Source organism: Heteronotia binoei, chromosome 10 (assembly GCF_032191835.1).
Source record: "Heteronotia binoei isolate CCM8104 ecotype False Entrance Well chromosome 10, APGP_CSIRO_Hbin_v1, whole genome shotgun sequence".
NCBI classification, from domain to species: domain Eukaryota; kingdom Metazoa; phylum Chordata; class Lepidosauria; order Squamata; family Gekkonidae; genus Heteronotia; species Heteronotia binoei.
The window spans coordinates 8676689-8691675 of NC_083232.1; the positions used below are offsets into that span (position 1 = coordinate 8676689).

The window sequence follows — 14987 nt, forward strand, 5'->3', positions numbered from 1 at the left end:
TAAGAGAAGCCATGTTGGATCAGGCCAGTGGCCCCTCCAGTCCAATACTCTGTGTCGCATAAGAACATAAGAGTAGCCATGTTGGATCAGGCCAGTGGCCCCTCCAGTCTAACACTCTGTCACATAAGAACATAAGAGAAGCCCTGTTGGATCAGGTCAATGGCCCCTCCAGTCCAACACTCTGTGTTGCATAAGAATATAAGAGAAGCCATGTTGGATCAGGCCAATGGCCCATCCAGTCCAACACTCTGTGTCACATAAGAACATAAGAGAGGCCATGTTGGATCAGGCCAATGGCCCATCCAGTCCAACACTCTGTGCCACATAAGAACATAAGAGAAGCCCTGTTGGATCAGGCCAATGGCCCATCCAGTCCAACACTCTGTGCCACATAAGAACATAAGAGAAGCCCTGTTGGATCAGGCCAATGGCCCATCCAGTCCAACACTCTGTGCCACATAAGAACATAAGAGAGGCCATGTTGGATCAGGCCTATGGCCCATCCAGTCCAACACTCTGTGTCACATAAGAACATAAGAGAAGCCCTGTTTGTTCAGGCCAATGGCCCCTCCAGTCCAACACTCTGTGTCACATAAGATAAGCCATGTTGGATCAGGCCAGTGGCCCCTCCAGTCCAATACTCTGTGTCGCATAAGAACATAAGAGTAGCCCTGTTGGATCAGGCCAATGGCCCATCCAGTCCAACATTCTGTATCACATAAGAACATAAGAGAAGCCCTGTTGGATCAGGCCAGTGGCCCCTCCAGTCTAACACTCTGTCACATAAGAACATAAGAGAAGCCCTGTTGGATCAGGCCAATGGCCCATCCAGTCCAACATTCTGTATCACATAAGAACATAAGAGAAGCCATGTTGGATCAGGCCAGTGGCCCCTCCAGTCTAACACTCTGTCACATAAGAACATAAGAGAAGCCCTGTTGGATCAGGTCAATGGCCCCTCCAGTCCAACACTCTGTGTTGCATAAGAATATAAGAGAAGCCATGTTGGATCAGGCCAATGGCCCATCCAGTCCAACACTCTGTGTCACATAAGAACATAAGAGAGGCCATGTTGGATCAGGCCAATGGCCCATCCAGTCCAACACTCTGTGTCACATAAGAACATAAGAGAAGCCCTGTTTGTTCAGGCCAATGGCCCATGCAGTCCAACACTCTGTGTCACATAAGAACATAAGAGAAGCCATGTTGGATCAGGCCCATCCAGTCCAACACTCTGTGCCACATAAGAACATAAGAGAAGCCCTGTTGGATCAGGCCAATGGCCCATCCAGTCCAACACTCTGTGTCACATAAGAACATAAGAGAAGCCATGTTGGATCAGGCCAATGGCCCATCCAGTCCAACACTCTGTGTCACATAAGAACATAAGAGAAGCCACGTTGGATCAGGCCAATGGCCCATCCAGTCCAACACTCTGTGTCACATAAGAACCTAGGAGAAGCCACGTTGGATCAGGCCAATGGCCCATCCAGTCCAACACTCGGTGCCACATAAGAACATAAGAGAAGCCATGTTGGATCAGGCCAATGGCCCATCCAGTCCAACACTCTGTGTCACATAAGAACATAAGAGAGGCCATGTTGGATCAGGCCAATGGCCCATTCAGTCCAACACTCTGTGTTGCATATGAATATAAGAGAAGACATGTTGGATCAGGCCAATGGCCCATCCAGTCCAACACTCTGTGTCACATAAGAACATAAGAGAGGCCATGTTGGATCAGGCCAATGGCCCATTCAGTCCAACACTCTGTGTTGCATAAGAATATAAGAGAAGACATGTTGGATCAGGCCAATGGCCCATCCAGTCCAACACTCTGTGTCACATAAGAACCTAAGAGAAGCCATGTTAGATCAAGCCAATGGCCCATCCAGTCCAACACTGTCATGTAAGAACATACGAGAAGCCATGTTGGATCAGGCCGATGGTCCATCTAGTCCAACAGTCTGTGTCACATAAGAACCTAAGAGAAGCCATGTTAGATCAGGCCAATGGCCCATCCAGTCCAACACTCTGTGTCACCCCTGTCTTCCTTATTAGTAAATTAGTAAAAGATGTCCCCAGTCCTATTCCTGTTGTCCCAGCAAATCTAAGCTTTGGAAATATGCCGTTGCCAAAGTGAAGTCTTTCCCCACCCTGAGCTGCTGTCCGTTTTGCTGAATCATTCATTATTCCATAGGATAATTAAAGTCGCTGCCTCATCTTCCACCAGCCTCAATTTCCTTGTAAATTTACACAGAAGCAGCATCAGGGTCGATAGCTAATGAATAGATAATGTTGCCTCCGGCCAGACAGGCAGATTCCTCCTAATGAGGTCAGAACTCCAAGAAAGCAGCATTCAACTTCATCATTTCACGGTCCCGACTGGGGACATCTTTTAATATGCTGATTTAATCAGAAGTCCCGAACGAGGGACCTCTTGAGCCAGACGCAACGGCCAGCGAGCGCACGACAGCCCGTACAACGCTTCCGCAACAGCTGCTGGCAGAGCAAGAGATACGGTCTTCACTCAGTCACAAAGCTCCCAGGTGATGTGAGGTCAAGTCCCCCACTCTCTCAGTCCAGCCCACTTCACGGGGTTGTCGTGAGGATGGAAGAACCATTCAATCCGCCTCAAGCTCCTTGGAGCAAAGACAGGATATCATTCTTGATCGCAGATACAGCCAAAAGAAAGCATGTGTAAGTCATAAGAACATAAGAGAAGCCCTGTTGGGTCAGGCCAGTGGCCCATCCAGTCCAACACTCTGTGTCACATAAGAACACAAGAGAAGCCCTGTTGGATCAGGCCAATGGCCCATCCAGTCCAACACTCTGTGTCACATAAGAACATAAGAGAAGCCATGTTGGATCAGGCCAGTGGCCCATCCAGTCCAACACTCTGTGTCATACAGTGGCCAAAAACCAGGAGCCATTAGGAGGTCCACCAGTGGGGCAGGACACTAGAAGGCCTCCCACTGTGCCCCCTCAGCACCAAGAGTAGAGAGCATCACTGCCCCCGACATAAGAACATAAGAGAAGCCATGTTGGATCAGGCCGGTGGCTCATCCAGCCCAACACTCTGTGTCACACAGTGGCTAGAAAAGAAAGGAGGTTCATAAGTGGGGCTAGAATACAGAGCATCACTTGCCCCAGACATGGGATGGTGGCTCAGTGGTAGAGCATCTGCTTGGGAAGCAGAAGGTCCCAGCATCTCCAACTAAAAAAGGGTCCAGGCAAGTAGGTGTGAAAAACCTCAGCTGAGACCCTGGAGAGCCACTGCCAGTCTGAGTAGACAATACTGACTTTGATGGACCAAGAGTCTGATTCAGTATAAGGCAGCTTCATATGTTCTTCATATGTTCACATAAGAGAAGCCATGTTGGATCAGGCCAATGGCCCATCCAGTCCAACACTCTGTGTCACACAGTGGCCAAAAAACCCAAGTGCTATCAGGAGGTCCACCAGTGAGGCCAGAACACTAGAAGTTCTCACACTGTTGCCCCTCTTAAGCACTAAGAATACAGAGCATCACTGTCCCAGACAGAGAGGTCCAACAACATGCTGTGGATAAGAGCCACTGATGGACTTCTGCTCCAAATGTTTATCCAATCCCCTCTTGAAGCTGTCTATGCTTGCAGCCACCACCACCTTCCGTGGCAGTGAATTCCATGTGTTAATCACCCTTTGATGATTAACACAATTCCAAAGGTTTTCATTGGGAGATTAGAGGTGTAGGGTCCGAGCACTGAAAGGGACCTCATATTTTTACCCCTGAATCAAAGCAGGAAATTCGGAGTCAGTACATTCCCAACTGTTGGCTGTCTAGCTTCTGCTTGCAACCCAGAGAGGGAAGAGTCCACCACCCAACTAGATTAACTGATTCCATCTTCAAATAGCTCAACTCTTAGGAACTGAAATCTAGCCTCCAGTTTGATTGTGCAAGTATGAAGCTGCCTTATGAGGAATCTAACCAATAGTCTATCAAAGTCGGTATTGCCTACTCAGGCTGGCAGCAGATCCCCAGGGCCTCAGCAGAGGCCTTTCCCGTCACCTCCTGCCTGGTCTTTTCAACTGGAGCTGTTGAGGATTGAATCTGGGACCTTCTGCATGCCAAGCAGAGGTTCTTCTCCTGAGCCATGGCTCCTCCTCCTGGCTCTTCAGGGTTGAGGTATTCCCCATCACCTCCTGCCTGGTCCTTTTTAACTGGAGATGCTGGGGACTAAACCTGGGACCTTCTGCATGCCAAGCAGAGGTTCTTCCCCTGAGCCATGGCTCCTCTTCCTGGCTCTCCAGGGTCTCAGGCTGAGGTCTTTCCCATCACCTCCTGCCTGGTCCTTTTTAACTGGAGATGCTGAGGATTGAAGCTGGGACCTTCTGCATGCCAAGCAGAGGTTCTTCCCCTGAGCCATGGCTCCTCCTCCTGGCTCTCCCGGGTCTCAGGCTGAGGTCTTTCCCATCACCTCCTGCCTGGTCCTTTTCACTGGAGATACCAGGGATTGAAGCTGGGACCTTCTGCATGCCAGGCAGAGGTTCTTCCCCTGAGCCATGGCTCCTCCTCCTGGCTCTCCCGGGTCTCAGGCTGGGGTCTTTCCCATCACCTCCTGCCTGGTCCTTTTTAACTGGAGATGCTGGGGATTGAACCTGTGACCTTCTGCACGCCAAGCAGAGGTTCTTCCCCTGAGCCATGGCTCCTCCTCCTGGCTCTCCAGGGTCTCAGGCTGATGTCTTTCCCGTCACCTCCTGCCTGGTCCTTTCAACTGGAGCTGCTGAGGATTGAATCTGGGACCTTCTGCATGCCAAGCAGATACTCTGTCACCAAGCCATGACCCCTGCCTTGTATGGAACCCTGACATGAAGCTGCCTTATACTGAATTAGACCCTTTGTCCATCAAGGTCAGTCTTGTCTCCTCAGACTGGCAGCTGCGTTCAGGGGTCTCAGGCAGAGGTCTTTCCCATCACCTAGTGTTGGGGATAGACAGACCTGTGGAGAAAAGGTGTGTGTGTGGGGAAGAGATGGGGAGTAGATCGACAAATAAAAAGAACAGGAGAAAGGAGCGAAATAGGGGGAAGGCTGACAGATAAAGGGCCTCTTTCAAACCACCTCTGTTACTCTCTTGCCTCAAAAACTTGATGGCATTACCATAATAACTTGATGGCACTTTAAACACAAACACACAATTAATTGCACACTGTTTGCTTTCCATGGTGTGGACAGTTCCCCACATGACCCCTTGTTCTCCTCCAACGCAGTAATTTCCTGCCACGTGCCTGTTTGCAAACTCCAGCCAGATCCTGTTTGGATGGCCTTAGACCTTTGCCCCATCGTTCCTGAGGGATGAATCATCCCCGGAAACGTTTTGGATCGTGTAGGCTTTCTCCAAAATCAATTCAGAAGCTGCCTGGTGAACTTTTTTTTGATATTCAATGACAGCGGTCTGGTGCCATTTCGGCTCATGTATGGCCCATCTCTTTTGTAAACGGTTGGATTGCCCCTGAATGCCTACTAAATCTAAAGGGTGATACTGGAAACGGTTATGGAGGAGAAGATAAAAACTGTAAGCAGTGATGTAGAGATGGCCACAGGGAAAGGTGACTCGAAAAGGGGTCAAGATAGATTCATAGAGGACCTATTAGTCGTGGGCTACTAGCCATTGGTGACTGGCTCTACGTTTAGAGAAGAAGATGATGGCATTGGATTTATATCCTGCCCTATACCCTGAATCTCAGAGTCTCTCTTTTACCTCCCCCCCCCCCCCGCACCATAACAGACACCTTGTGCAGTAGGTGGGGCTGAGAGCTTTTACAACAGCTGCCCTTTCCAGGACAACTCCTAAAAGAACTATGGCTGACCCAAGGCCATTCCAGCAGGTGCAAGTGGAGGAGTGGGGAATCAAACCCAGTTCTCCCAGATAAGAGTCCACGCACTTAACCACTACACCAAACTGGCTCTCACTCAGCCTCTGATTACCAGTGCCAGGAGACAACATCAGGGGAAGAGCCTCTGTGCTCTGCTGTTGGACTTCCAGAGGAACTGTCTGGCTACTGCGTGAGACAGGATGGTGGACTAGATGGACCCTCACTGGTCTGATCCAGCAGGGCTCTTCTTGGGTTCTTATCAGGGGAAGACCTCGGCCTCTCTGCCCTGTTGTTGGCCCTCCAGAGGAACTGGTTGGCCCCTGTGTGAGAAAGGAGGCTGGACTAGAGGGACCCTCACTGGTCTGATCCAGCAGGGCTCATCTGATGTTCTTCTCAGGGGAAGGCCTCAGCCTCTCTGCCTTGTTGGCCCTCCAGAGGAACTGGTTGGCCCCTGAGTGAGACAGGAGGCTGGACTAGATGGACCCTCACTGGTCTGATCCAGCAGGGTTCTTCTGATGTTCTTCTCAGGGGAAGGCCTCAGCCTCTCTGCCTTGTTGTTGGCCCTCCAGAGGAACTGGTTGGCCCCTCAGTGAGACAGGAGGCTGGACTAGATGGACCCTCACTGGTCTGATCCAGCAGGGCTCTTCTGATGTTCTTCTCAGGGGAAGGCCTCAGCCTCTGAGCTCTGTTGTTGGCCCTCCAGAGGAACTGGTTGGCCCCTGAGTGAGACAGGAGGCTGGACTAGATGGGCCCTCACTGGTCTGATCCAGCAGAGCTCTTCTGATGTTCTTAAGCAAACCTATAAAGCAAACAGGGATTTTAGAGTCCTCTTAAAGACTCCAGTAGCCTGGATCCCGTGAATCATGACCAGGATTTGGGACATTTGGGTTGGACTGTATTGTTTGTAACTATTGCTGCTACCTGCAAATGGAGGATGGGGTCATCTTTTTACCTTGGGAAACCAGCAGATGGAAAGTCAACTCTGGCTTGTTCTAGATCTCAAGCAGACAAAGAAACCATAAAATGCAAAATGGCGGCTTCAATTTGCCTTGGGGCCATACTGGGAAAGGATATCCATTCTGTTTCGCTGGCAGAACCCAGCTTATCTGCTGTGCTATCAGCATTTTAGTTTATTGGAAGCATTATCTTGTTCTTTCTGCATTGTTTTCTACTTATGCAATTCCATTTTCTTTTTGCATTCTTTATTGTATATTATCGGGTCAGATACTTTTTTGCATTGCTTCTGAATTGGGCACACCTAGTCCCCTTGCGAAGAGCCCCGTGGCGCAGAGTGGTAAAGCTGCAGTACTGCAGTCAGAGCCCTCTGCTCACGACCTGAGTTTGATCCCAGCGGAAGCTGGTTCAGGTAGCCGGCTCCAGGTCAACTCAGCCTTCCGTCCTTCTGAGGTCGGTCAAATGAGTCCCCAGCTTGCTGGAGGAAAGTGTAGACGACTGGGGAAGGCAATGGCAAACCACCCCATGAAAAGCCTGCCGTGAAAATGTTGTGAAAGCAACATCACCCCAGAGTCGAAAACGACTGGTGATTGCACAGGCAACTATCTTTACCTTTTAGTCCCCTTGCATTTGCTGACTGGCTTGTCTTACATTAGTTGACTGCATTGGTTAACATGGTGGAGTATCTCTTGAGTATCATAATGCCCCTGTATAAATTGATGGTGCGATCTCATTTGGAATACTGTGTGCAATTCTGGTCACTGCACCACAAAAAGGATATTATAGCATTGGGAAAAGTGCAGAAAAGGGCAACTAGAATGATTAAAGGTTTGGAACACTTTCCCTATGAAGAAAGGTTAAAACGCTTGGGGCTCTTCAGCTTGGAGAAACGTCGACTGCGGGCTGACATGATAGAGGTTTAAAAGATTATGCCTGGGATGGAGAAAGTAGAGAAAGAAGTCCTTTTCTCCCTTTCTCACAATACAAGAACTCATGGGCCTTCAATGAAATTGCTGAGCAGTTCCGGTTAAAACAGATAAAAGGAAGTACTTCTTCACCCAAAGGGTGATTCACACATGGAATTCACTGCCACAGGAGGTGGTGGCGGCTACAAGCATAACCAGCTTCAAGAGGGGATTGGATAAAAATATGGAGCAGAGGTCCATCAGTGGCTATTAGCCACAGTGTGTGTGTATTGGCCACAGTGTGACACAGTGTGTTGGACTGGATGGGCCATTGGCCTGATCCAACATGGCTTCTCTTATGTTCTTATGTGACACAGAGTGTTGGACTGGATGGGCCATTGGCCTGATCCAACATGGCTTCTCTTATGTTCTTTTGAGTATCAGTGGAAAAGGAGGGCTACTGATAAAGGAGTAACATCTAAAGGAGAAAATGCATGTTTTTAAAGGAGAAAGCATCCGTTTTCTCATGCCGAATGTCAGCACTTCAGAAGAAGAATTGATCCAAGGACATTTGGGCAGAGGCGCCCTCCAGGTGAGCCCTGAAGATCTCCTGGAATCACAACTGATCTCCAGAAATCAATTCCTCCGGAGAAAACGGCTTCTTTGGAGGGTAGCCAGTATGGTGTTCTACCCAGTTCAGTTCCCTTCCCTCCTCAGACCGCAACCTCCCCAGGCTCCACTCCCAAATCTCCAGGAATTTTCCAGCCCAGATTTAGCAGTCCTGGAAAAGAGTTGCCTGCAAAGGCAAATTTCAAACCCTACATGGATGGGAACAGGTAGCATGACATAGCACTGGATGGGGGAATCGAGGTTCAGTCGTGAACACGCCCGTAGCTACAGGGAAGCCAGGGAGGGGTCAGGCTGCTCTATTTAACCCCCTTCCCTCTGTAGGGCCCTTCCCTTGGACCCGAGGAAAAGGGAGGGAGAGAGAGTGAAAGCAAGAGAGAGAGATTGAGCGGGGCAGTGAGAGGGAGAGAGAGAGAGTGGAAGCAAGAGAGAGAGAGAGAGCAGGGCAGTGAGGGGGAGAGAGAGAGAGCGGGGCAGTGAGGGGGAGAGAGAGTGGAAGCAAGGGAGAGAGAGAGAGCGGGGCAGTGAGGGGGAGAGAGAGAGAGTGGAAGCGAGAGAGAGAGAGAGAGCAGGGCAGTGAGGGGGAGAGAGAGTGAAAGCAAGGGAGAGAGAGAGAGCGGGGCAGTGAGGGGGAGAGAGAGTGGAAGCAAGGGAGAGAGAGAGAGCGGGGCAGTGAGGGGGAGAGAGAGAGAGTGGAAGCGAGAGAGAGAGAGAGAGAGAGAGAGAGTGGAAGCGAGAGAGAGAGAGAGAGAGAGAGTGGCAGCAAGAGGAGAGAGAGAGCGGGGCAGTGAGGGGGGGGAGAGAGAGCGGGGCAGTGAGAGGGAGAGAGAGCGGGGCAGTGAGAGGGAGAGAGAGAGTGAAAGCAAGAGAGAGAGAGAGAGCAGGGCAGTGAGGGGGAGAGAGAGTGAAAGCAAGGGAGAGAGAGAGAGCGGGGCAGTGAGGGGGAGAGAGAGTGGAAGCAAGAGAAGAGAGAGAGCGGGGCAGTGAGGGGGAGAGAGAGAGAGTGGAAGCGAGAGAGAGAGAGAGAGAGAGAGAGTGGCAGCAAGAGGAGAGAGAGAGCGGGGCAGTGAGAGGGAAAGAGAGAAAGTGGAAGCAAGAGAGAGAGAGATTGGCAGCAAGAGGAGAGAGAGAGCGGGGCAGTGAGAGGGAGAGAGAGCCCCATGTGAGAATGGGGCTATATTAAGACAGACCCCCTTATAGGTTCTGCACCCGAAATTTCGGCCACTAATACACCCTTCAACAAATAAGATGCAGTTTTCTTCTTTATTATTTTTTTTTAAAAAAATTGTTGACTCCAGAAAGAAATCTCCAGATCTCGTATGAAACACGATTAGAGAATCCACCTGCTTGGAGCGAGCTGTCTGAGCCCTGTCAATGGCAACTTGACTGAGAGTTTTTTGATTAGCCTACCAATTCCCCGAAGCAACACATTTTGCTAATGGATTCTGAGCTTTCTTCACTCTCAGCTTTGCCGGTGTGAGGGACAAAGCAATTAGGTCCAATTTTAGAACCGGATCACATTTATTTCCATTCCTCAGGAGTTCAATCTTTTTCTTTTTCTTTTTTTTAACGGTAGGTCAATTGCAGCATTTTTTACATGGGCAGCTGGCAATACTAAGGGATCGTCTACAAATGCTACAAATACAAATGCTGATTGCCCTTTTAGGGCATTTTTGTACCCCTCCCTTTCTCTCTCTCTCTCTCTCTTGGCTTGACTTCGCGAACGAAGATTTAAGAAGGGTGCAGTAGTCCACGTCTGCTGCAAGCTCGCTGGTGGCTGACAAGACCAATGCGGGACAGGCAGATCTGGCCACGGTGGCTGCAGGGAAAAGTCTGATTTGGGGTTGGTGCTGTAGCAGTGCGATTCTTCCTCAATCTCCTTTTGTCCTCAAGACCAGCTATGCGTGCATTCTCAAAGGAAGAGACAGCCTGGTGGATGGTGTGCCTCCACGCTTTGCGATCTGAGGCTAGGTCAGACCACTGGTGATGGTTGATGCGACAGGTGCCAAGGGATTTCTTCAAGGAGTCCTTGTACCTCTTCTTGGGTGCCCCTCTATTTCGATGGCCGGTGGAAAGTTCGCCATACAGAGCAATCTTGGGAAGGCGGTGGTTTTCCATCCTAGAAATATGCCCTGCCCAGCGCAGCTGCGTCTTCAACAGCAGTGCCTCGATGCTTGTAGCCTCCGCCCTCTTGAGGACTTCAGTGTTGGTCACAAAGTCAAGGCAAATGGAGATGAGATTCTAGGAGTGTCCTTTGTGATTTTATTTGGTTGCTCATATATTTATAGTCCACTATTCCCACAATTTATAGAGGCTCAACACGGTATATAAAAGATAGCCATCCTGCAAGATCCTTAAAACAAGAATAACAACGTCACAACCACGGCTTTTTTTGTAGCAGGAACTTCTTTGCATATTAGGCCACACACTCATGATGTAGCCAATCCTCCAAGAGTTTACAGGGTTTTTAGTACAGGGCCTACTGGAAGCTCCAGGAGGATTGGCTACATCAGGGTGTGTGGCCTAATATGCAAAGGAGTTCCTGCTACAAAAAAGCCCTGATAACCACTAACTCACAGTTGCCAATCCCTTAAGCAATTACAGATAATGAAGATTAGAGTTCCTAATAATTGTTTTAGGACATAAGAATATATGAAGAGCCCTGCTGGATCAGACCAGGGGTCCATCTAGTCCAGCATCCCATCTCACACGGTGGCCAACCACTTCCTCTGGAGGGCCAACAACAGGGCAGAGAGGCCGAGGCCTTCCCCAATAAGAACATCAGAAGAGCTCTGCTGGATCAGACCAGTGGCCCATCTAGTCCAGCATCCTGTCTCACACAGTGGCCAACTAGTTCCTCTGGAGGGCCAACAACAGGGCAGAGAGGCCAAGGCCTTTCCCGATAAGAGCATCAGAAGAGCCCTGCTGGATCAGACCAGTGAAGGTCCATCTAGTCCAGCATCCTGTCTCACACAGTGGCCAACGAGTTCCTCTGGAGGGCCAACAACAGGGCAGAGAGGCCGAGGCCTTCCCCTGAGAAGAACATCAGAAGAGCCCTGCTGGATCAGACCAGAGGTCCATCTAATCCAGCATCCCTCTCACAAGGTGGCCAACAGTTACTCTTGAAGGTCAACAGCAAGGCTGAGGTCTTCCCCTGATCGCTTCCTGGCATAGGTATTCAGAGGCTGAATCAGACCATTTGTCTGTCAATGTCAGTATTGTCTCTTCAGACCACATGGGCAGTGGAAATGCTAGCAGGATCCAACCCATTGCTTTTCCTCTTCGTTTTGCCCCCTAGATACCTATATCCCTCTTCCCTGCCCCACCTGGCTCTAACAGGCTTTCTGGGAACTGACCATGGATTGGATTCCTAACAAAGGAGTCAGTATCCTTTAAGTTTAGTAGTTTGGTGCAGCTTTCTTGTTTGGAAGGATTGAACCAGGTGACAGTGGACTCTGCATTACCTTCAGAGGCCCTGAACCTACAAAGGGATGCAGGGCGCTTCTAAAGTGTGCTCATTTACTTGATTTTTCTCATTTCAGAGGGGCGTCATGTTAGACCACAGTAGAAGAGCTAGATTTGAGTCCAGAAGTACCTCAGAGACTCACATGATGTGGGAGGTATAAGTTTGAGAGTCAAAGTATTTGATGAAGAAGATATTGAAGAAGAAAGAAGATATTGGATTTATATCCCGCCCTCCACTCCGAAGAGTCTCAGAGCGGCTCACAATCTCCTTTCCCTTCCTCCCCCACAACAGACACCCTGTGAGGTAGATGAAGATATTGGATTTATATCCCGCCCTCCACTCCGAAGAGTCTCAGAGCAGCTCACAATCTCCTTTACCTTCATCCCCCGCAACAGACACCCTGTGAGGTAGATGAAGATATTGGATTTATATCCCACCCTCCACTCCAAAGAGTCTCAGAGAGGCTCACAATCTCCTTTACCTCCCCCCCCCCCCAACAGACACCCTGTGAGGTAGATGAAGATATTGGATTTATATCCCGCCCTCCACTCCGAAGAGTCTCAGAGCGGCTCACAATCTCCTTTCCCTGCCTCCCCCACAACAGACACCCTGTGAGGTAGACGAAGCTATTGGATTTATATCCCGCCCTCCACTCGAAGAGTCTCAGAGCGGCTCACAATCTCCTTTCCTTCCTCCCCCACAACAGACACCCTGTGAGGTAGATGTAGATATTGGATTTATATCCCGCCCTCCATTCCGAAGAGTCTCAGAGCGGCTCACAATCTCCTTTACCTTCCTGTCCCACAACAGACACCCTGTGAGGTGGGTGGGGCTGAGAGGGCTCTCACAGCAGCTTGCCCTTTCAAGGACAACCTCTGCCAGAGCTATGGCTGACCCAAGGCCATTCCAGCAGGTGCAAGTGGAGGAGTGGGGAATCAAACCGGTTCTCCCAGATAAGAGTCCGCACACTTAACCACCACACCAAACTGAAGGGAGTTGTGGTTTTCAAAAACGTTTACATCCCGAAAATCTCTAAAGGATGAATGGACTTGAATCTAGCTCTACTTCATTCTATGTATTCCGTGGAAGGCAGAACAACCCTGCTTAAATTGTACAATTTTCTCCTCAGAAAAAATCATTTTTACCATGAGTTGTATGTTAAAATCAAGTCCCCAAACTTACGAATACTGGCTTGTTTCGTTTCGGCCAACGTCTGGAGAGTGAAGTTTCTGCACGAGGATCCGGATAATGCAAATGAAGAGAACAAAATTGACCTGTGAGGGCACAGAAAGCAGAAAAAGGAAGGAATTTTAAATTTCTCCTCTTGCCCATACCAAACTACCTCAGGGGAGCTTTGTGATCCATGGATAATAGCATGATCATCTGTATCACCAGGCCTCATTTTGGGCAGGAGCTCACAGGAGTGGAACTCTGAACCCCTAAGTTTTATTGTGATCTTTCTTTCTTCCCCCCTCCCCAAAACCCCCCCCTTGCTTCTGGGCTCCATTGTTCAACCCTGCCCCGCCCCCCCCCCCGGTGAGAATTAAGATTTGACAACTTTTCTAATATTTCCCCCCACAAAAAAATTGGGAAAATAACCAAAACATATAAAAGCAGACAGATGAAAATCTTCCTCATGCCACTGTGGCCACAGAGGAGAAAGTCATTTTAAAAGTATGATGGGAGTAAGGTTTTATGATGACAGTTATAATTCAAGAAATGTTTTAAGGTCGATGCTGAGCTGATATAAGTTAGTACATCTTCTGGTGATGTCAAGGAGTGTGTGGTATATGCAAATGAGCTCTGGCGCCTTTTCTTCTACGAAACAACCCCTGTGTATCATCATTCTACCAAATGGTGAGACTTTCACACCCTTTTGGTGTAGATGTGTGGTAGGGTGTGAGGTAAAATGGTCCTCCGCATGGGCTTGTAAGGTGAATGTTCCTGAAATTGGTCACCCCTACTGTAACATTTCCTGGGTCACTGTAATTAAAAGATTGTGAAGACAGAAACACCGCTCTGTGAGTTACAAGGCAAAGCAAGACAGGACGGCAGCCATCTTAGGCCTGACATCCAGCCTGCCTGGGACTTTTGTGTTATAACATCCCAAGTATGATGATGTCAAACCCACAGAGCACAGCTAGGCACAGCGTCGACACTGAGACAGGAAAAAAAGATTCTTTTTCGGTTAGTTGGAAGAAGATCAGAGGAGATGGAGAGGTGAAGTTTATCGCAGCGTGTCACTAGGGCCTAATGTTAGCGCCTTGAGCCAGGAATAATGAAATACTTTGAAGGAGATTGGAATCCAGACCCTTGGAAAATGCTTGTCCTTTGTACATGCTTATGGAAGTACGTGCCATGGAGCAATCTTGTCTGGGTCATGAAGGAAACTCAAAATATTTCTAGTCAGGGAACGTTAACTTCTTGTTTGTGGATGAGAAACTCTTGAAAATAGCACTGTCTTGCAGAATTTGGATTAAGATGTGGACCCAATCTTGTCTTTGTTTCTGGATTTGTGACTGGTGGCGATGAATTTGAACACAGATCGTAACCCTATCTTTCCAGGGTTATGATAGAAGAACTAGCCTGGAGAGGAGGCGGCTGAGAAGTGATATGATCACCATCTTCAAATACTTGAAGGGCTGTCATATAGAGGATGGTGTGGAATTGTTTTCTGTGGCCCCGGAAGGTAGGACCAGAACCAATGGGTTGAAATTAAATCCAAAGAGTTTCCGGCTCAACATTAGGAAGATCTTCCTGACCATTCGAGCGGTTCCTCAGTGGAACAGGCTTCCTCGGGAGGTGGTGGGCTCTCCTTCCTTGGAGGTTTTTCAACAGAGGCTAGAATGGCCATCTGACAGCAATGAAGATCCTTGTGAATTTAGGGGGAAGTGTTTGTGAGTTTAGAGCGGTTCCTCAGTGGAACAGGCTTCCTCGGGAGGTGGTGGGCTCTCCTTCCTTGGAGGTTTTTCAACAGAGGCTAGATGGCCATCTGACAGCAATGAAGATCCTGTGAATTTAGGGGGAAGTGTTTGTGAGTTTAGAGTGGTTCCTCAGTGGAACAGGCTTCCTCAGGAGGTGGTGGGCTCTCCTTCCTTGGAGGTTTTTCAACAGAGGCTAGATGGCCATCTGACAGCGATGAAGATCCTGTGAATTTAGGGGGAGCTGTTTGTGAGTTT

At 49.1% G+C, this 14987-nt stretch overlaps 1 protein-coding gene across 1 annotated transcript in view; it reads right to left on the minus strand.

Annotated features, from left to right (window-relative positions):
* LOC132578076 (vasoactive intestinal polypeptide receptor-like) overlaps positions 1–14987 on the minus strand; it is a gene marked incomplete at its 5' end in the record, with an annotated part of 92328 nt that overhangs the window by 13581 nt on the left and 63760 nt on the right. Inside the window, one exon of the mRNA XM_060247908.1 lies at positions 12991–13082. Within this exon, the coding sequence (XP_060103891.1) occupies positions 12991–13082 (92 nt within the window). The remainder of the gene's footprint in view (positions 1–12990; positions 13083–14987) is intronic.